At 40.9% G+C, this 21,849-nt stretch overlaps 3 protein-coding genes across 4 annotated transcripts; 1 reads left to right on the forward strand and 2 right to left on the reverse strand.

Annotated features, from left to right (window-relative positions):
• Positions 1–3,914: 3,914 nt before the first annotated feature.
• tmco4 (transmembrane and coiled-coil domains 4) lies at positions 3,915–12,927 on the forward strand. Of its 2 annotated transcripts, XM_006785330.3 has the most exons (14): positions 3,915–3,975; positions 4,666–4,816; positions 4,908–5,082; positions 5,238–5,265; positions 5,467–5,596; positions 5,976–6,073; positions 6,272–6,415; positions 6,559–6,678; positions 8,020–8,184; positions 8,320–8,456; positions 8,765–8,849; positions 8,944–9,061; positions 9,289–9,406; positions 11,818–12,927. In XM_006785330.3, exons 1-14 carry the CDS (start codon positions 3,933–3,935, stop codon positions 12,307–12,309), a joined length of 2,004 nt encoding a protein of 667 aa, XP_006785393.2. In that variant the 5' UTR covers positions 3,915–3,932; the 3' UTR covers positions 12,310–12,927. The 2 variants fall into 2 exon arrangements, with proteins under 2 accessions (XP_006785393.2, XP_087690201.1); XM_087834075.1 differs by having other exon boundaries at positions 5,238–5,596.
• Positions 12,864–17,908, reverse strand: htr6 (5-hydroxytryptamine (serotonin) receptor 6). The gene is made up of 3 exons (XM_006785329.3): positions 16,994–17,908; positions 15,126–15,260; positions 12,864–13,398 (listed from the first exon to the last, which is right to left on the reverse strand). The coding sequence occupies exons 1-3, from the start codon at positions 17,906–17,908 to the stop codon at positions 13,042–13,044; spliced, it is 1,407 nt and encodes a 468-aa protein (XP_006785392.2). The 3' UTR covers positions 12,864–13,041.
• A 1,586-nt stretch (positions 17,909–19,494) lies between these two features.
• micos10 (mitochondrial contact site and cristae organizing system subunit 10) lies at positions 19,495–21,811 on the reverse strand. The gene is made up of 4 exons (XM_006785326.3): positions 21,496–21,811; positions 20,495–20,542; positions 20,010–20,116; positions 19,495–19,726 (listed from the first exon to the last, which is right to left on the reverse strand). The coding sequence occupies exons 1-4, from the start codon at positions 21,566–21,568 to the stop codon at positions 19,718–19,720; spliced, it is 237 nt and encodes a 78-aa protein (XP_006785389.1). The 5' UTR covers positions 21,569–21,811; the 3' UTR covers positions 19,495–19,717.
• Between the last annotated feature and the right edge of the window lie 38 nt (positions 21,812–21,849).

Consider the following 21,849-nt stretch of genomic DNA (forward strand, 5'->3'; position numbering starts at 1 on the left):
TATGTCTGAGGGTTTAAAAGAAGAAGGGTGTGTTGTAATTACAAGTGCGTCCAGAGTGGAATCTGTTAGGGCAGGTTGAGTTAGGGGAGGACCTGGCAACCTATCAAAGGTATCAGTGAGGCAAACCAACCCCCTCCCTTACATCTCTGTTCTCTAAAGGAGTGCTCACATGAAAAGATGATGCACACAAAGGTTTATGTAATGTTCCGAAGGACATTTCGTGCTGCAGACGCTTTAAATCAAGAGCGACTGCGAGGTTGACATCTTGAAGAGCAAACGCCTCACCAGGTCGGACAAACAATCCGCAGCCCTTTAAGGACAGAAACAGGGCAGCTGTGCCATCCAGCCCATCCAGCCTGTCCCTGCAATCACCTGTCATCCACATCCGCTGCCTCCCATGTTAAGCCTGGGCCTTTCACTACTTGGCACATGCAACACATGCTCAGTTTATTTCTCTCTCTGTTATCAAATTCTTACTTCCTGCTCTTTCTTCTCAAAGTACATACACACCCAACACAATGCCCCACAGGTCATAAACTCCACTCTGTCTTGGTTTCATACAACTCCCCTCGTGTGGAGCGTTGAGGTGACAGAAAGAAGAAGCCTGACATTGTCTGTTAGCGAAAACGCTGCGAAGGGGGGAGACAGGAGAGGTGTTTTGTTTGAACTTGTCTGGCTTGAGTTTTGCCTGTCTGCCTGTGTGTTTTCCAATGAGTAATCCATTGTAAGACTGAACACACATATGTACACACACAGCTCTAGTACAAGACGGAAGAGGGGTTTTAGTTCAGGTGTGATCGATTGGCGAGATACGAAGGCTGAGTTAAAGACTTTGTCTTCTTCGTGTGCAAAAAATACCTTAAGTTCCAAGGTTGGAAAAAAAGTGTCAATATTGGCTGCTAGGCAATAATGTAAACATTAAAACTGTCAGACAAGTGTTTTGACTGCTCCTCTCTTAAGTCCAGACCACAATATATCAACAGCTACAGGATGGACGGGCATTAAATATTCACTATACCCAGAAGATGATTCTTCTGTGATCCCCTAATGTTTCTTGCATTTACCGCTAACTGCAGATTGTTGCTTTTGAGTAAAAATACTAGCATTGGTATAAATTTCATGGGCAGATTGAATGGTGGCAACCTTAAGTTTCTATGTAAGATCAAAAATAAAATATTTTCCACAACAGTCTGGGATGAATTACCAGAAAGACAAACCCCCTTTAGCCTCAGGCACACTTTTTTTTTTCTTACCACACATTTGAAAATGGTAGCAGGCTAACACACAAAACCACAGGTAAGACTATGTGCATGCTCAGTAGCATGTTCTTCTAAGAATCTAAGTAACTTAAAAAGATGTCAAAAAAGTTGACATGTGAAATATTTCAAATAGGTTACAGCAGTGTATTTGGAAACCACAACTGTTACAGACAAAATAAGTAGATCAAAAATATAATTCAGGGATTTGAAAATGCTCCTTTCCTTACAGCATTTGTGTGGAGACACAGGCAGATGGCAGATTTTTGAACTCCTGTGTAAAAGCACTCTGTGTGGAATATGTAGGCAGTTGCAAAAAATTAATATTTGCACATCAAGGGACTTGCCTTTTTAAGCATGACTGAGACCACAAATTTGATAGATCAGAGTTAAGCCTGCCCAGCAGTAAAACAGTTTATTTTAATCCCAGCAGTGCTATAAAAAGTAGCACCGGTGCACTGGTAACAGCAGAAATGTGTTTGCCAGGGACACTGAGGGAAGGTGTGCAAATACATAGCCTGAACTTTATGCAAGCCGGCGCAGCGGTTCACCTCGTAGTATCTTTTCTATCACTGCTTTTCAACACTCAAAGTTTTTCAAACTCGTTTCCTGGGCTTTTATTTTTCCCTGATTACAAGTCGAGACAAGCTGAAAAGCTTATGTCTGTAAGGTTGATAAGTCATGGGGGTCCTATTTAGCAACTCTTTACAGTGCCTCTAATCTGTATATTGTCTGTGATTAGCGATGCTGTACTTGTTGTGTTTAATGTATGAATCATTATTCAAACTATTCAAAAAAGAAATTAAATAAATAGAGACATGCCACTGTATATATCATCACATCATACATAGGCTTGTGTATGATACTCTTGGGGCTGTATAAACAGGATGGCTCTGAGGGTCAGACAAATACGGCTCACATAGGTTTGGAGATTCCTCTGTGACAAGGCCCGGATATTATTATGACAAAGTACCCACACTGTACTGGCTGTTCTTTCACACAAAGACCTGGTGGGAGTGTAATCCACCTTTGCTCACATATCCTGTGTTTGCATTCGTCTTTGTTTTTGGATTCGTTTGTTCTTTTTTTGTTTTGGGGTTTGTTTGTTTTTTTTTGGGGGGGGGGGGGGGGGGGGGTATACAGTAAAAGTGGAGGAGCTGATGACACAGACGGGAAAGGAGTAAGAAGGCAAACACGCAAACACAAGATATACGAGAGAACATCAGCCATAACACAGACCACAGAGTGCATATACAAGGTCTGGGTAAAATACACGTGTAATAAACATTTTGGGACGAGGTCAGAGAGACCTCTTAGAAGAGTATTTCAAAAGCGGATCTACTAAACCGAGCTATTTCAGCTTTGTATTCAGAGGAAAACAGTTATAAAAACAGAAATATAAAGTACGAAAGTAAAAAAATGAAAAAGAATGAGAGGAAAACAAAGCTCATGAACCAAATGTTGCACATTAGACAAATGTTCCCAGGCCTTCCACGAGGAAGAATAAGATATACACTGAAAGACAAAGATGGTGGATTCAAACTCAGGACCTGCTCTCTCTTCTTCTCTGAGGCATCAGCGTTAACCACCATGCTGCCACCCCTCCCCTTTTTTAAACTAAAATTTGTAATATTATATATATAAAATGCACAATATAGTAATTAAAATTTTATCTATAATCATTTATTTACTAAACCACATTATACTGTAATGAACTAATCTAGCATCATATACTACAGTCACTATATACTTAAACATACTGCTGTGAAAGTGTCTGTTCTTTTCTCTTTATGCTTTTAACACTGATCAAATACATTTATTTACAACACTGCACTGAATAATGTAATTCTCTGTTTCACATCTGGCCATGGGCCACATCTGATCAAGTGATTACAATGCGCTTCTTTGACAATGTCCTTGGCAGACAGCCCTCCTTCTCATACACTGTCAGTCTACATCTGAGGATAAGCAACACTGGAGGCATTCAAACTGTCAGAAATGGACCTTGGATCATAATGTCGGTAAATTTATGTGAACAACATGCTCTTCAAATTTTGAAAAACTTCACAATGATCAATTTGAAGAAAAAACAAAACAAAACAAACATTAGCAGGGTTATGAACCAGAAAAAGGTTGTGTTGGAAAATAAATGCTACACTCACACCTACTGGTCAGAATTATATAACACCAGTGTGTCACAAGCAGGGCTTTATCGGTATTTCTCCTTTCCTTGTGTGGAGCAGGAGTTTTTGTAAAACGAGCGCACTTAACTGCTCAGTCCTGATCCAAACTTTAGAAAAAATAATTATATTCAATCAGTGTCTCGAAAATCACTTCCAAACGAATACAACAGTTGAACATACCACGGACCTTCCTCAGAGTACGTGGAAGTTACGTCACTTAAAAGTTGAAAAACAAATGATACCTTCACTTACCGTCGTACATGTTAAAGTTGGACTTTTGACAGCCACGGGTGCGACTCAAAAACAGTTTTTATAGTAATACAGAAAATTGAATTTTAGAAGCGATTCTATTATTTGATTGTTATAACGACATACATACTTGGTTTTATCAAGTAAGTTGACCACATTTTAGACCGCGTTTGTCTTGCGCATTTCACATCAGACACGTCAATGCAACAAAAGTTCAGTCTGCGGAGTTGTGATATCAATAACCATGGAGGAAAAACAGAGCAGTACGGAAGCCAACATTGCACCAGGTACCGCATAAAATGAGTTTGCTATATTCGCTGGTGCCATAGTAGTAATTGTAAGTAGTAAGTAATAGGAGTGGTAATGTTATGAAAAGTTCCCAGTAAACCGTTAGCTAGTTGACCGGAGAAGAAGCCTCTAACAGCCAGCTGTTTAGCAGCTAAATTTTTGTGTTGCTAAAATTTATTGGTTTAAGTTACATAAATATTATATATGGTAAAAGCGTGATTAAAGTGTTGAAAAAAAAATAAATAAGTGGATCACATTTGAATAGCCCCAGTACGCTGAATTCGGGTCAGTTCATCAGAGAGCAAGTGAGAGGCACAAAGTTAGACATGTACCTAGTTCAGCATGGCTCTTAGAACAAACTGCATTCAAAACTCGGACAGTCTACGACTGATTTTTTCTTATGTCATTAAAGTTATCCCGTAAAAGGTGACATTAGCCTGCATTTAAACTACTGAGGTCTTGTGGTAAATTCGGCATGTAGATAAATGCACCATACAGCATTTATAATAAAATAACGTCTACATTATTATGGCATTATTACAGCTTGTCACTTGACCCACATGTATGAATACATTACTGCAAGTTTAGTGATTCCTAGTGTGACACGTGTATTTGGCTTCTAGATGAATCTGACTAAATTCAATTCTTGCATTATAGTTAATCATTAAGCTTTGACCATATCATCTCAGACCCAGGGGGAGCAGGAACAACACGAGATGGCCCATGTGACCAAAGCCCTGAGAGAATAATCGGCAGACAGTTTTCTGAACAGAGCCGGTTTGCTTATGCTGCTCTTTGTGGTGTCTCCTTGGGCCAGTTGTTTCCTGGATCTGAAAATAGGTAACCATGAAAGGATGAGCCATGAAATTCCCTCATGGCAATATCAGTGTTGGCATTGTGCTGAGTGGCGCCTGCTTCTTCTATTTTTCAGCGTATTTAGGGAGCAGTATCTACATGCCTTAGTCCACTGGTTGGATCTGGATGAGTCGGTGATGCCAGTTATGGGAGCCTTCCTGTCAGGTTTAGGCTTCGAGGGCTCTGACACCTTCCTCTCCACCCTGCAGGGCGAACCTCTGCTGGCAGCAGGGACCACCCCCATCACGCAGGTGTTTGTCACTCTTACAGAGGATAAATGACCCTGAACTACAAATCTCCTTGTAGTTTGGTGATACTGGGGTCACAACAGTGCACAGCATATATTGCATTGTATTTATCTTTGCAAACCCTCTTATCCCTAACCAGCTTTGGTTTTCTGTTACAGGATCTGGTGTCTTTTTCTGTCAAAGATGGTAAGAGGCATTTAAGAATAAACCAGGGATTTTCATACTTTAAGGCTAATCACTCCAAATTAAAAGAAAACATCATTATACATATGTGTATACATACATATATATTAAAAGGCCTGTTGTCATCAAGAAACAGCCAGATGAAAACTTTTAACAGTTGTTGTAAATTCAATTTTAACAATTTTAACATTTTTTGGTACTCAGGCGAGTATGATGCCAGGGCAAGGGTTCTCATCCGTCAGATCAGCTGTCTGCTGCGAGTCTCTCCACAGGAGCTGGAGGAGTTTGAAGAAACACTAGGAGAGAGGCTGAGGGAAGGGGGAGAAGAGAGCGAGTAGGTTATGGCTTGGATGGTGGGATGAAAGGATGAATGATGCATTTACGTGTCTGAGTTCACCGTTTAGAGTACAAACGATAAGGCTTTTCATTTTGTTATAAACCTATTTAATGTTAGTTCATTTTAGATACTTCATGATAAAATGTTTTTGCTTTGCTCATTTGGCCAACTGTCTTGTGTGCCAGACTGTTAAAAATCACACAACAGCTGCACATGACAGTCACACTTGTAGTCAGAATGACAGCATGAAGATAAACAATCAGCTAATTGTGTTCAAGATGTCAACTTAAATGGGCCAGAAGAGGCATGTGACGTTATTTTTTTTACAGCAAGTAGATGTTTCACCACATAAGGATGATCTGTCCTTTTCAATTAGAGAGGAGTCCTCACGGCGGCGGAAGAAAGAAAGAGGGCGAAAGCTACGGCGTTACCTCCTGATTGGACTTGCCACTGTGGGTGGAGGAACAGTGATCGGTGATTATTCTTGCTTCAGAATTTCAAAGTCTCCTGAATTTAATTATCAGCTGATTATCAAATGATAATCAGCTGATAATTAAATCAACAAAAACAAAAGAGAAATCATCAGAATTCTCGAGCTGACAGATAGTGGCTTTGACTCGCTTTTGTATTATGTACTGACTGATTTTTTTAAATTTTTTTTGCCTTTGCCAGGTGTGACAGGTGGGCTGGCAGCCCCTCTGGTGGCAGCAGGAGCAGGTGCTGTGCTGGGGGCTGGAGGTGCTGCTGCTCTGGGCTCGGTCACTGGCATTGCAATTATGGCTTCTCTGTTCGGAGCAGCAGGGGCTGGACTGACAGGTAAGAGCACTGATGACTGTGCTGATACTAATTATTAGTTATTAGAATTTGAACATAATTTGATAAGACCTGCTTTTTTTAAATTGTCCAAAAGGCAACAGAATTGTATCACATTTTAAAGGATTAATCCATTTTCTCTCCAGGCTATAAGATGAAGAAGTGTGTTGGGGCGATAGAAGAATTTGAATTCCTGCCATTGAATTCTGGGAAGCATCTTCATGTGACCATTGCAGTGACAGGCTGGCTCTGTAGTGGTAAATACAGTAAGTATTGCTTCTGCTGTCTCGCCACAACCGCCTCCAGTTTCCAGTAATTAGGTGTGGGCAGTTGAAAAATCTATCCATGCATCCATCCAGTTAATTAACCGTTCACCCAGTTTGGGCTCCTGGAGGTGGTTGGGGTGAACCCTGTCCTAGCTGTCATAGGGCAAAATGCATGGGTCTGCCCTGGATTGTGATTGGAGTACAGTCTCTGTGCTCACCACCATAGTGTTCCAGTCCAGAAGCACCGTACGGGATCTCCATACAACATTTTATAGCCCAGTCAACCAAGACAGTCCCACAAAATCCAGAGCTTTAATGAACTCAGGGTGGATCTCATACATCCTCATACATCAAGGACTTGTTTACCTCAATGACCCATTGATGGATTTGTCATCTTCAAAGTCTGCTTCCTCTATGGAAGACATGACAGTGGGATTGAGGGGATCCACAAAGTATCCCTTTTATTGCCCGACTGTGTCATCAATTGATGTCAGCAGGACTCTATCCCCACTTTACACAGTGTTAGTAGAGCACTGCTCTCCACTCCTGAGTCATACAGTGACAGTTTGCCAGATTCACCTCAAGGCTGACCATTAGTTTTGTTCCATATCCTCGCTGTGAACTGTTTTCATAAAATTTTAAATATGTAAATATGAACATAATTGAATGCATTTTTTGTGTTAACCTTTATACGTGATAAACAATGTACACATAATTTGTTCTATAACTGAAGCAAATGCTGTAATTTGACTGTGGTGTGACCTTTGAACAGTTAATCCTGCATAGTTTGTTTTCAGAGCACTGCATAAATTTAGTAGAATCAGTGCCAGGGCCAAATGCACAGAGGGGTAAAGAAACAGATTAACAAGCACGTTAGTCAAAGACATTCGCTACAGTCTTTTTGCTGATAAACAAGCGGATGTGGTCAACCCTAGTAAAGTTCTGCACATAATGTTCTGAATCTACTCTAGCAGAGATTATACAAACAAGCCACTTATGATGTGTTTTTACATAAAACAATGCAGCTGTATTCCTGCAGCTCTATTCCATCACTAATATGTACGCTCTTTTACTCAATTTAGAACCACCTACACATAAAATGCTACTTTCGCTTGCTCCCTTATTCACAAGGGGTCGCCACAGCGGCGAGGTCTGCATGTTTGATTTGGCTGATTTTTTTTTTACACCGCATGGCCTCCCTGACGCAACCCCAAAGGAATTTGTGAACCACCTACACGTAAAAAACAGCTAACGAAAATAAAAGAACAAATTAAAAAAACACTTCAAATACAAGTGCAGCTTAGTTGATCACCCACAATAAACACGACTGCTGTGTTCCAGGTTCGTTTCAGGCCCCGTGGTGCAGTTTGGGCGAGTGTGGGGAACAGTACTGCCTAGTGTGGGAGTCACGCTTCCTCAGGGATCTGGGCTCAGCCATGACGTCTCTCTTGGATGGGCTGGTCAGCATGGTGGCTCAGGAAGCCCTAAAGTACACTGTGCTGTCAGGTAGGACTGCTGTGCAAGAAGCTCTTAGTCCTGATTTGTTGGTGTTATCTGATGTGAGCTGATGGGATGTGAGTAACCTTTGGAACCAGTAGTCATCCTTTACAGTTTCAACTGCTTTCTAACAATTCCCATCAGGGATTGTGACGGCGTTGACGTGGCCTGCGTCTTTGCTGGCAGCAGCCAGCGTCATCGACAACCCCTGGTGTGTTTGTCTGAACCGTTCCGCCGAGGTGGGGAAACACCTGGCACAGGTTTTGAGAAGCCGACAGCAGGTAGCCTATTATTTGGTATCTTTGTTAATACAATCTTATCGCCACATCACTTCTCACCTTTCATCTGCTCGATGCAGTAGAATTTCAAAGCCTTAGAAGAAAGAAGGCTGTATGGCATGCAGCAACATGTGTGCGCTTCACGTGTGGTGCCTGTGTACACACTCACTCGATTACATTAACCAGGATGACTCTGTTATTCGCTACAATCATTGCTTCTCTAAATTGTTTTTCTTTACTATGAATATGTCGGTGTTCACTAAACAGCAGGAAAATTAAACCTACTCACCGTTCCTTTCATGTGTTTGAAGGGGAAGCGACCCGTCAGCCTCATAGGTTTCAGTCTTGGAGCTCGAGTTATCTATTACTGCCTGCAGGAGCTCGCCAGTGACCAAGGTGCAATTAGAGGATGATGATGGATACATTTCTACTTTGTATCCTGCATTTTTCAAACTCTAAAAATTCATCTGTGTTGTTTTTGAATCCTCAGGTAGTGAAGGAGTAGTGGAGGATGTGGTCCTCCTGGGGGCCCCTGTAGATGGCTCTGAGAAGGCCTGGGAGAGAATGGCAAGAGTAGTAGCTGGAAAAATAGTAAACGGATACTCCAGGTAAGGAAGAGCTCTTTCCTGATTTAAAAATCCACAAATGAAACCTTTTTTTTAACAGTAAATGCTTGCAGATGCTTTATGCTTTTGTTGTAGTAATTATTTAGCCAGTAGGTGAGCTGAGTCCATTTATGGTCCTCATGTAACTTTGCAAACGACTGTCACAGCAGCAAGATGTGTTTTTCAATGACTGCATGAATAAAGGACTCTCTGATCTACATACCTATCAGAGGGGACTGGCTCCTGGGATTCTTGTACCGAAGTTCAGCTGCACAGCTGTCTGTTGCTGGCTTGCACCCAATCAACATCCAGGATCAGCGCATAATCAATGTGGATCTTTCCTCAGTGGTGAGTCAGAGCCTGTGTTTGAAATCTGATGAAGTACACCTTGGTAAATTAAAACACGGCTGAAGGTAAAGGAACTGGAATTTTAAAGTATTCAAAGAGTAAGAAAAACCACATGCAGTGCATTGTCTCAAATTTGGTCTGTTAGGGGGTCAATTTATGTTTTTGAAATAATAGAAGCAGCACCTGAATAATTCATGAGAGGGAAATGAAGTAGCTCATTCCTACATGAGAAGAAATTCAGACAAAAGATCTGTAGCTACTCTTCCATATTCATGTATGACATTTCAAAAGGAACATTGACTTTTGATTTCATACCACATAACCATCACATCAGGTAGCTGTGCATTTCCAGATTTGCTTTTGCACAGCCCTAATCCACAGCTTATATAAGCTTTGTCACATCAAACACAACACTGACATATTTTCACCCTGTAAAGTTGTTATACAAAACACTTGCTATTTACACATCAAGCAGATACAGAGTGAGCGTGAGTGTCGTCTCCTTTGACTCCTGAGGGAACCATCTGGATGTTTAAGCGCAAAGCAAATACACCGCAGCGACCACCTGGGGACTGTTCAGGAAAACAGGTTCACTGGAAACTTTGGGTTTCCTGCTCCTGAAAGAAGGCTAAATTAAACACCATGAGTGCTCCTGGGGTTTGAAGCTTTGACACACACAGGATACTGATCAATAGATCAAACTTCAGTAAATGTAGTCTTTAAATTTAAAAACAACATCTAAACATTCACATCAAATGCAGACATCTCTTCCACTACTAATAACCAAATTGATTATTCCTGGGTCTGACTCTGTCGTATCTTTTTGATTTCCATCTTGAGCTGCTGTTATCAGAGTAACAGCTGAATGATTATGTTTAAAACTTCATAATTTCAAGTCTGATAAATGATGGCTTAGTGGATGACATGCTTTTTTAAAATTTTAAATGCCATGGTCTGCACTGGCATACAATTGTATTTCTGGCCCTACTGGATTAACATGGAGGCTCTGCTTTTTATTTACCAGTTGCCATGGTGACTCTTGCTCCTGAGGTCCATTGTTGATCAGGGTGAACACGGTCAGATTTAATTGAAAAGTTTCCCCTCTCAGATATAATGACCTCAGTGTTCAGGGTCAAGAGTTTTCAGCCTGTTAAACCTGCTGTACACCCCAGCTAGTCGCTAACAGTCTTCTGCTGTTACCCACATTGGAGTACTAGTACCATTAAGGGTACTTTGGAGTACAGCAGAGGGTAAGGTTTCTTCATTGTCAATATAAAAATATGCATCAGTAATGGATCATTTCTAAAATAACTGGACTCAGCAACTGTTGTAAGCTCTCAGCTTAAGTATCCAGTGACATCACGAATCAGGATTTTTGTTCAAAACATGGCAGCAGTGTTTCTGCAAACACAAAGAAAGCAGCGATCCTTGTGTGACCCCTTTACTCTGTAATAACTGATCTGAGGAAGGTAAGGGAAACACTGTGCCTCATTTTATCACTGCAATTTAAAAAAACATATTTTTTACTAGATTTAAAAGCTCATGGTGTCATGGTTTACACAACTGACTAACAAGCAAAAGATATCCAGTTTAATCCCTGGAGAGACACAAATCCTGTTGGGGTTGCATCAGGAAAAGCACCTGGTGTTAAAAAGTCTGCCAAATCCAGATCATGTGGAGTTAACCACTGTAGCTTGTCAGTTAGTACTTGGCTGAAAACAATAAATAAAGAGCTTACATTAGTGGAAAAGAAACCTGAGAACCAGTGTGCACTATGTATGACTGAGCTATTGGGTCTGAAACCAAAATAATAAGTTAAAAGGGGTCTTTTAGGAGTAGGGATTAAAGGAATAAACAGAGCAAAACTGTTACAAACAGGTATTTGAGACGATGGATCACTGCAACTTTACATCTTATTTTTGGAAGAAACATTTATTTAATACTTAATACAAAAATTGAAGGTTTTCCAATAAGATTTAGGTTTCTGTAAGTGAGGCAGCAATATTAAATACTGTTTTATTAGCAGATTAAAAGAAAGAGTTGTTTTGTTTAAATATAGCTGAAATTTATGAAAAACAAGGCCCCCGCTGGTCTGTTTCACATCACAGCAATGATTTTCTACTAACATTCAAGTCAACACAACTACTCATCATCTGTAGTAGCTCCAAGTAAAGCATTAGAGGTTTCACATGTTACTCGAGTAAAGGTTTAAACCACAGCAGTAAAAAGATACCTGACATGTCTGAAGCACCATACAGCACATACCCGGTCATGTAATGAGGAGAACAGGATAAATGAATCGTACAAAATAACACATTTGTGCCTAAATGTTTCTTTAAAAGAACAAAAAATGGGTAGTATACGAACAAGGTTTTAATCATGGATAATAGCACTGTATTCCTGCCTCCTAGGTTAAAGGTCACTTGGACTACATGCGTCAGATGGACACCATCTTGGTAGCAGTGGGAGTTCCCACTAAAGAAGTGCCGGGAGCCTCTTTTGCAATTCCTCAATATGTAACGGTGGCAAAGGGGACGGTGGACATCGCTGGCCAAACCACCAATGAGCGACAAGCGGCCGAGACACAAAACCACACTGAGAAGCCTGAGATGCAACAAAGCAGAGATGCCAAAGAGTTGGAAGAGACGGAGGAGACTGCTGACGGTTGGGATATCCCTGATATTTCAGATCTGCTGGACTCATTAAACGATACAGAATCAGACAGCAAAATGTCACCGCAGAACAATTCACCTCGTATTTCAGACGAGAAGGCTCCTAATAACATGACAGCCACTGATGTGAATGCCCGGTGTGACGGTGTAGACAAGGACGACCGGGATAATGAACACATATCATGGAGCTGGGATGACACACACTGGACTACAGAGAACTCACACAAGTGAAGGCGGCCAAACTTGTAAAGAGCATGTTACTGGACCGGCTGCTTCCTTGTAAACTCTTCTCAAGTTTGTTTGTTTGGATTTTTTTTTTGTTATTGGAGAAAATATTCATTCCATTCTCAACAAAGTGACATGAAAGAGACTGCACAAGAATCGACACACACATACGGCAGCTTCTAGTGAAAATCCCCCGAATGAAGTGTTTTGTTTGACTGCTTAAACACGGGTTTAGATGTATTGATTGAATGATAATTTTGGTTATTGAAGATAACTTTTTTTATAAAAATGTAAATATGGTCATAATTTATTTTACAAATGTGCTATGAGCATTAAAAACCAGTCATGTTTTGTGTGTTTCCGGTTGAAGTAGATTTCTGTTGGTTTGGTTTCGGGATATTATATATAGTGTGATTCCATATAGATAGCAGTGATTCCACAAATATGTCTTCTTTCTGAGGCTTTTTTCTTGTCCTGTTCTATAAGACTCTCACAGTAGTGATTCACAGCTTACTATAGAATTGCATTCTCCACTTGCACTGACAATTGGAAATATTGATGACCCTGACACTGGCTGAGAGCGAGTACACCTAACAGAATGTGAGCATAAAATAAATAGATTCTTTTTCAATGTCTCTTCAGCCCAAGCCTCACAGTGAATAAGTCAGATTGTTACCAGCTGTCGCGCTTTTCCACTGTAAACCCTGATATACCCTATAAGCTATCTTTAAGTACTATTCAGTCCAAAGTGTCAACCTGGTTGGGGAGAAAGAGAGGCAACTCAAGCCCAGCGTGCTCGGCATCCAGTAGATTGACAGCATCAGTGGCGGTGGCAGGCGGGTGCGTGGGGTCAGAAGCCAGAGGTGAGGGTGGGTTGCTGGCAATGTTGGGCTCTCCTGAGTTACGCAGAGAGAGCGAGAGCGCCGGTGAGGGTCTTCGGGGCGACCGCGAAGAACAGCAGGGCAACAGCTTCCCCAGAGCTCGCTTGAAGTCTCTCATGAACAGCGGGTAGATGATGGGGTTGATCGTACTGTTGCAGTAGCCCAGCCAGGTTATGGCGTCAAAGAGCGCAAGGGGGACGCACTCACACACTGCCTGGATGAGGATGGTGACAAGGCAATCCAGGCGTTAGGGTTTAACAACTTAATGTAAGAGAAAAAGTTCAATACAAAAACACATTAAACATAAATGGAGAAAATGAATAACAGCTATTAGATGACACAAATATGCACGGCCACATGCTGGAACTAGTGCAAAATTGTACTCATAAAAGATTGATTTATTTGTTAAATGCACCAGTACTGCCAGATTGTACCTAAATATAAGAAAGAATTAGTAAAACATTAGGAAAAAACTAATCTCTTCAAGTAAAGGTAATCTTAATGTGTTTTTATATCATGCACAGATGTGTGCACAGACATTTGCAAAGATGATAATGCATCAACAAACATTACAATGTAACACAACGCCAAGGAAGTAGAAGACTATAAACAACGGGCAGTGAATGAAAGAACATACTTGGGTATTAGATTTATTACATTATAACATCTATTGAATGTTTATTAGTTTAATAGGCACATTTTTTTTGCCAATTTGTATATTTAATTGACCTAATTTACAGCCCACATTTATTTGTTTATTATGAAATTGTTGAAATAAAATGAATTAAAATTACATTTACATAGAAAATAAACAACGTAAATTAATAATACATACGCACACATACACAGGTGTATTGCACATACATTTTTAAATAGATGTAATTAATTAAATTAATTGACATTTTTAAAATCGACCCAACGTCATGCGTTTTACCTTAAAAACACTCTATATGTGTCCAGCCCTAGATGTATGATTTATTTACTTTGAGAAGTCGGTACATAGATGCATCGTTTTTTTTCTCTGCCTGGCTGTTAAGAAAACTGATCTTGAAAATAACCAGTAGGTTTGGGGAGCGACAGTGAAGAAGGGGACAGCTGTTAGAGGAGAGCTTCCAATACTATCAAGATGAGGCAGGGAGGCGGTGGGAATGGGACAGAAATGGGGGGAGTTCGTTTCACACACCACATTGAGTGCGAAAAAGAAAGGAGAGCGCAGGCACAGTCAAGTCTCTGTGCTCTGTGTTATGCAGGGGAGAAGTGAGAGGGCACAGATGGGAAATCAAAATGACTGGATCACGGAAAGCTTGAAAAAAACAGGACAAGTGTCATTACCAATTTAGATTAAGTTGTTTTCTGACATTCGTTTACTCTTGGCGAGGTTTTTCGGGGTCCTCCTTGTTTGTTTGCTGAGTAATAAGTGTGTATATTCATTCAGTCTAATCAGATCGAAATCACTTTGAAAAGAGTACCAATTATAAATGGTACTTTTGTAGGCTGTTTTCGAGGCTTTAGGAATGAGTCAGCCACACAAAGCTGAAATGCCAATCTATTTCCTCGTTAGATCGCCTGGCAAGGCTGTGACGCCAAGGCTGGCCAACACAAAAATAGATCAGTATCCAAGTGTTTTTTTCTCTCTTTTTTTCTTCTTTTTTTCATGTATTTCACACTCTTTTCGTGCCCACCATGTTTATAAATTTGTGAGAGTACCTCTGAATCACTGAGATAAATGCACTGAGTCTTAATAAAGACTAAGATGCTCAGGGATGTTGCATATATGTGAAGCCAACGTGGATTGAATGAAATTATTTTTCTTTTCTAGCTCATCTGATCACAAAACTATTTAATAATTCCTTTACATATGTTTATGTAGCATCTGCATTTTTTTCCTCTATGACATCTCTGTCATTAGTGTTGGAGACAGCCTCCTGTACTCCTACTGACCTCTGCCATGTTGGTGATGAAGAAAGGCAGCCAAGCACTGAAGAAGAGTCCCAAGAGGACTCCCAGAGTCAGACTGGCCTTGAGTGCCCTCCGACCCTGCCTGTGAGCCAGGCGACGCTCGCTGTTCACTGACGGCTGTGGACAGGTGGGTATAACACATATCCTTAATCTCAACAAGCACTGATATCATGTAAATCCTCTTTGGCATTAGTTATTCAAATCCATTTAGACTCCCTTTGCAGTTTGTCCAAAAGTCTTGAGCCACATCTCATATTTAAAAATACTTTTGCATAAAAACTGTCAATATGTGCTCCAATTTATTGAAAAGTACAAACATGCAAGAAAATAATTTAAAAGGCAAATTTCTGATTACTTTGAAAGTCAGTATTTGGCATGACCATCTTTATTCTTCAACACAGCTGAGCTTTCTAAGCCAAGTTTTCTCCAGGCTTCTTGAAGGACAATTGAAGTTCTACTTTAGATGTTGCTGTCCTTTCTCTCTCCAGGTCATCCCACACTGCTGCCGTAATGTTGAGGTCCGGGCTCTGGGGAGGCCAATCCATGACTGGTAGTGTTCCATTGTGTGTTTTTCTATCCAGGCATGCTTTTACTGCATTGGTAGTGTGTTTGGGATCATTGTCATGCTGTCATGCATGGTGAAACAAAATCTGACAACACTTTTCTATGTTCATTATTCCATCCGTGTTGACAAAGTATGCCAAACCAAGTATAAAATGCAGCACCAAACCATGACAGAGCCTCCAGCTTTCTCTGGACTCATCACTCCATTACATCTGTTGCTACTGATGTAAGTTGCTTAACAAACAAAATTACATTCCTAAAAATGGTAAGGCACAAAAAATGGACTGTAAATGAGCGAAAAAGGAAGCAATGAGAAAAACTTTGAAAGTCCTTCAGAAAGTCTAAAGAAAGTCTGGCTCCTTGGAAGCAAATTATAAAGAAATGAGTGCTGGCTCAAGACTTTTGCACACCATTGTATTTGTTTGATTAGTGGTTTTGCTTGAGTTCTTCCTTTTTGTCAAATCAAAATAATTTTCAGAGTTTGCGGAAACATATTTATTCACTTCATCTTAAGAATACTGTATACTGTACCGTCATTTCAGTCATTATAAACTGAGACTGTGTAGATAAATATCATTGAGCTCCTCAGAAGTTTGCATCCAAGAGCTGGAACAAGCTGATACATGATATGGAGGATACAGTGAAGATGCTGATTTTAAAGCCGTTCAATTTCCCCTTTTGATATTTAAAATGGGAAATTTAATTTCATGCAGAACTGAGTGTTTGGGTGGGTCGTGTGTATATGCGTGGCTTTACTGTGGGAAAACGAGACAGACTATGTGGCTGTGATCCTTGCAGCACATCTGACACACAGTCTGTACTTTAATCGCAAACGTTATTTCTGGGCTCGATGCCTTGCTCCTTTCACCTGAGTCGCTAAAGAGCAAACTTATATTCAGTTCATTTACTATCTGCAGAATTCTTTTTAACACTGTGTACTTCCTCTCTGCTTTTTCACAGTTTTAATTTCATAAAAGACATAGCCAGTAAAAATCGAATAAAATAAGGACACATTTGAGCTGCATTCCTACCATTGATTTGAATCCTGCTCTTTAAATGTTCACATTCAAGGACACTTTCCACATCTTAGCAACAGCCTTTAACATCACCACAATGTCCTTACTATGCCGAGAGTTTCATGTCAATAGATTCATTGGTAAGGCTTTAGGCTTATCCTTTTCATCCATTCAGTGTTTTCTGTGCTTTTTGTTATTATTTGGTCGGCAGTAATACACTGACAGCCTTCGCTCTGTTACATTTAACTGTTTGGTGTCTCTTTTTCTTACCGGCATGTTTTGTGACACAGGAGGCTCCAAATGGCTGCAGTCATCTCCGTCCTGCTGAGCTTGCCCTGCTGCAATGCCTGGCGAAGGAGGCCGCGAGGGTTCTCCGAGAGAAGGGTGCGGGTGAGGCGGGTGGCTCAGCGCCGCCACCCTCTTCGCCTGCCTGCGTGCCACCAGAAGGATCCGGCAGTAGGTGAAACAAATGGCACTGGAGGGCAGAAAGAAGGTGAGCACAGATGCCACCAGAGCAAAGGGCAGGGTCACCCGCAGACGACACTGGAAGGAAAGGCCACCTGAAGGTGACAGCTGAAAGTAGGATTCTGGGTACAGTTTGTCAGAGTAGGAGCTGATGTTGCCAGTGCTGACCCCAAGAACAGATGAGTGTCCGCTCCTGTGGCCCAAGCTGTGCCATTTCATCTGAATGGGCAGGAAGGAAGCCAACGCTGCCAGCCCCCAAGCAGCCCCTACAAGGATTAATGCCCGAGGTGGGGTCATCCTCTGCTTATAGCGCAGGGGCGAGATGATGAAGAGGTAGCGGTCCAGGCTGATCAAGCACAGGTTCAGGATGGACGCGCTGCAGCACATCACATCAAAGCAAAGCCAAACCGGGCAAAACGCAGGCCACAGCACCCAGGCCCCGCACAGAACGTTGAGCATAGCTGGGGGCATGACCACCAATGCCACCATTAGATCGGAGAAGAACAGAGACACCAGGAAGCAGTTTGAGGTGCAGCGCAGAGAGCGATGGGCAAACACCAACGCAATGAGCAACATGTTGCCACAGACGGTCATGAGGATGATGATGGTCAGCATAAAAGCTAACAACCAAGGGCCGCTGCCGGTGATGTTCCAGGCGCTGGTGCTGGTGGAGCTGCCGTTGTAGCTCCCTAAGGTCCCAGACAAGTGAGAGTCAGCCATGGCACCTGCTGGCAGAAGTCAGTGAACGAGCTCTTCAGGCAGCACTAGATGTTACAGACCTTAACCAGTTCTCCTTTGCAGCAAAAGCTCACATTTCAGGGACATCGTTGAATGGAAAGCCACTGAGGTCTTGTGCTGAGAAATCAGGGTTAACTGAACTGTTCTCCATGGATAAAAATCTCCATCCAGAAATACATCCAGGTGTCCTGGACTTACTTCCACACCCACCAATATAGTGATCCAAATCCCCAGCACAGTTTCACTCATCTCTCCATCCTGGCCAGTGTGTCCCTGTCTCATCCACAGCTAAGAGCCAGAATGAGCCGTTCGATAGCTGACAAGAGGGTTTCGAAGCAGCATGTCACAATGATGACAGGCTCCGGAGGAGGGCACAAAAACAGAAAAGCCTTGAATCGGCATATGAGAGCAGGCTCACTGAAGATGAAGAGAACAAGGATTAATGCTCAAAATTATACCTCACCTCACAGAAGTGGATCTGTCTCTCGCAAGTCCTTTGCTGTGCCTTGCTGAGCTCTGCTGCCTTACACAAGTCCGTTTTATTCTGGGAAACACAGCAAGGCAGCAAAAAGCAACGGAAAATTGTGCAGCAGTCATTTGTAAGCACCGCTCTGTTCACGAGTGCTCTACAGGTATCACGGCCATGTAACGCTCGGTCCTGTTAATCCCTGTGTCGGCCACTCCAGCGTGCCTCCCAGCCTGAGCGCACAGCTACTGAGAAGGAGCGTGTCAGAGCATTGAGCTGTTAATGCATAACCATGCACAATCACAGCCAAGATATGCTAATTCTACATCATAGGAACTAGTGTGGGTGTTTTGTTTAGATTTTTTTCTCCCTTGTTTGGACATGGTGTTTTTAACTACTCTGGAATAACAATTTTAAAAATGTTCGTCACGCCTTGATTTTCTTTTTCTCCCATATGCACTATATACACACATTTTGACACTACTCCACCAAGACCAAAGTGTTTAATTATCAGCCTTAGTTACAAGTTACTTTGCAGTGATTGTGATTGATCCATCATTTATAGGGAGATGACTGTTTAAAACCAATAATACGTAAAACATGGATCAGCTGTATTTGAATGGTAACACTGATTGCATTTTAATTTGCCAGTTTCTCAGTAATACATAATAATATTTCAGCATATTTTTGTTTGTTTTGGGTGACTCACACATTATACCATTAGTGAAGAAATTCCCTATTATATAACAATAACCACTTTACGTCATCTTGTTATTCTCAATGCACAGAGATGATGAGACAACCCCAGAATCCTTCATTTCCTAACAGGAACATTTGAATAGCCTTATAGGACCGCTTTTACATCCCTGCCTCAGCCTTCTTCTCTGACAGTTTTCAGAAAAATTACTTCAAGCACCTTTTTCAAAACTGCATTAACACTTGACTCCTAACCCCCTACCCCTCCGCAAGTGTCATTATTACTCCTCAGAGTGTATGAAGTATAATCTAGCTGATGTAACGTATTACACAATCCTCATCTTTGTACCACTTGGTTAAACATGATTTGTACACAATTACATATCATACAAAGCATGTATGGAACAGCTTATTATTAACCCACAACTCTTTTTTTTAATAATTATTTTATTAAATAAACACAGACCGTCCTTATAGGGCATATACAAATCATACAGTCATACAAGGAAGGATGTCAACAGGGAGGCAAGAGTCTGACTGTAGAACAGTGCAAATGGTGACGCACCCATAATCAAAACAAAAACAAACACTTTGGGAAAAAAAAAAGACAGTCCCTTGGTGACGTGCAGTTATTGCTCCTGTTGAAGAAAACAGAGACAGGTTTCATGAATTTTCATTTACATAACCAGCGATACAGGGTTGTTATTGAGAGTTAGAAGTGGGGAATCAATTCCTTAAATGAGTTAGTTTTAGTGGTCTTATCTCTTTCTCTAGAAAAAAATAGAAATAAATTCAGTATTTTAATATATATATGTACACAGTCAGAGACTGAAATTATGCCAGCATTATAAGCATTTCAGACTTTATGAAATCTACTGGTATTTATAACAATTTATCAATTTTTTCCATGGACAAACCAACCTTATCGCCTCTGTGCAGCATATAATGTGACCTCAGGTTATTCTGACAATTGGCATACGCCATGCCGAGCCCTGCTCCCGAGCCAAGTGAAATTGGCCATGTGTGCCCTATAATTGAGAAAGATGCTTTAGATTCTTTTCAAACACTCAAGCACTTCACAGCATGATTAAAAACAGATCAGAGATGGTGTGCTACAGCCTTTCACCCCGTAGCCTTTTTTTCCCATCGTAATTACCTCAATTTTTAACATGCTTCTTTAAAAGCTTTTTGGGCCTTTTGCTGTCTCCGTAACTACATCTAAAATCTGAAATGACTATTGTCTGTGGACAAAAAAAATGCATCTCATCTATTCGCAGTAAAAGACAGCCATATGTATGTGTTACTGTAGCGGGAGTAGAACATTACTGCAGCCATGCTTTTTTTCCTCAAGGACTTTTGAGCAAAAGGAGTTGATCGAGATTCAGTAAAGCAATTAAACTACTTACGTTTGAAGAACAGAACAGAAAACACAATGCCTAACCCCAGACCGGTGCCTGAGAGACACAGGAAAAAAAACAGCTGTTAAAGTAGACCTGTAACTGTATTATTTATACAGCTACTTTGTAATGCTTATTTGGTGTATATGATGTCGTCTGCTGCCTTTGGTTAATGTACTTTTAATTTCCCCCACTTTTTTTTCTACAAGATGGTTAAATAAAAGACATTTCATGTTATCTTGCCACAGCATATAAGAAGAGTTTTACCGTCTTAATACACAGTCTCTTTAAAACAAAGTGGGCCTGCTTGGCGTAAACCCACCTATTCTTCACCGCACCTAACTCCATTTAAATATGCATCAATTTATGGATCTTTGCTTCTTAACAGTAAGTGCATGGCCCTGTTACGTTAGGCACCCCCTGGCCAGGATCATCTCCTTAGGTCAAAACTTATTTTACTAGATTATCCAACTTTGCCCCTACTATCTGCTGCCGTTTCTTGTTTACTCTTTAAATTCTGAAAAAACAAAAAGAGTTAGCGAAACAGCAGAATAGCTCAAATGTGAATAACCTAAACCACTGGTTCTGTTTTATATATATGCCGAATTAAGAGGGGGACAGAAATATCTTGTAAAATGCTTTAAGTTGCGTACTAGAAGACGTGTCAGTATTAATCAGCGATTAAGAATTAGGTTGACATTTTCTTAGCAGCGTTTGCACTGGGCTAAGTGAAACGCATAAAAAATGAGCGAGAAGATCAAAGGCCAAACATCTTGAGACTTTAATAAAATGACAGCGTATACCCAATCGTAACTGTATGTATTTAAAATAAACAAAGCATGAAAAAATGACTGGTCATTCAGTTGTCCTTTACGAGCCCTTATGGCTAGCTAGTTAGCCTCTCGCCCAGTCAATGACAGCTGTGGACTTCAATATAAACTGCTTCTTAAGTGGCCCTTGTTTTGGTACAGGGCAATATCGTTACGATTGAGAAACTGAGGCATATTTACCTAATTTAATGGCACCGTCTGCTAAGCATCGGTCCCACTTTTTCCCCAGCTCCTTCTCAGACATACTGAACATTAGCTTGTGGCAGGCTAGAAGTAGCAAATGCACCTCTGCGTGATGCTTTCTCGTCTTGTCGGAAATATATCACTAGGGTTACGATTTAAACGCAGAAGAATAAAAGACAACACTGAAAATTTTATGATTTTACAAGTGATTAGTTTAAACATTCACCCTTTACAGCCTTAGTGTTATTGACAGAACTTATGTTAATGAGGAAACATTTAAAAAACTAAAGAAAACAAAGTAACGTCTTTTCTTGAAAGCAGCATGGAAACTCTTGCAAACCTCGCGATAGG

Source organism: Neolamprologus brichardi, chromosome 20 (assembly GCF_056152115.1).
Source record: "Neolamprologus brichardi isolate AB-2024 chromosome 20, ASM5615211v1, whole genome shotgun sequence".
NCBI classification, from domain to species: domain Eukaryota; kingdom Metazoa; phylum Chordata; class Actinopteri; order Cichliformes; family Cichlidae; genus Neolamprologus; species Neolamprologus brichardi.

Coding starts and splice junctions, on each gene's coding strand:
- htr6 (XM_006785329.3), bottom strand. CDS start 17,908: ATGGCTGACTCTCACTTGTCTGGGACCTTAGGGAGCTACAACGGCAGC. Junction 15,261..16,993: donor CTGTGTCACAAAACATGCCG/GTAAGAAAAAGA, acceptor ACCTGTCCACAG/CCGTCAGTGAACAGCGAGCG. Junction 13,399..15,125: donor TCATCACCAACATGGCAGAG/GTCAGTAGGAGT, acceptor ATCCTCATCCAG/GCAGTGTGTGAGTGCGTCCC.
- micos10 (XM_006785326.3), bottom strand. CDS start 21,568: ATGTTCAGTATGTCTGAGAAGGAGCTGGGGAAAAAGTGGGACCGATGC. Junction 20,543..21,495: donor AGACGGTGCCATTAAATTAG/GTAAATATGCCT, acceptor TGTGTCTCTCAG/GCACCGGTCTGGGGTTAGGC. Junction 20,117..20,494: donor TTCTGTTCTGTTCTTCAAAC/GTAAGTAGTTTA, acceptor TCTCAATTATAG/GGCACACATGGCCAATTTCA.
- tmco4 (XM_087834075.1), top strand. CDS start 3,933: ATGGAGGAAAAACAGAGCAGTACGGAAGCCAACATTGCACCAG. Junction 6,679..8,019: donor GCTCTGTAGTGGTAAATACA/GTAAGTATTGCT, acceptor GCTGTGTTCCAG/GTTCGTTTCAGGCCCCGTGG. Junction 9,062..9,288: donor ATAGTAAACGGATACTCCAG/GTAAGGAAGAGC, acceptor CATACCTATCAG/AGGGGACTGGCTCCTGGGAT.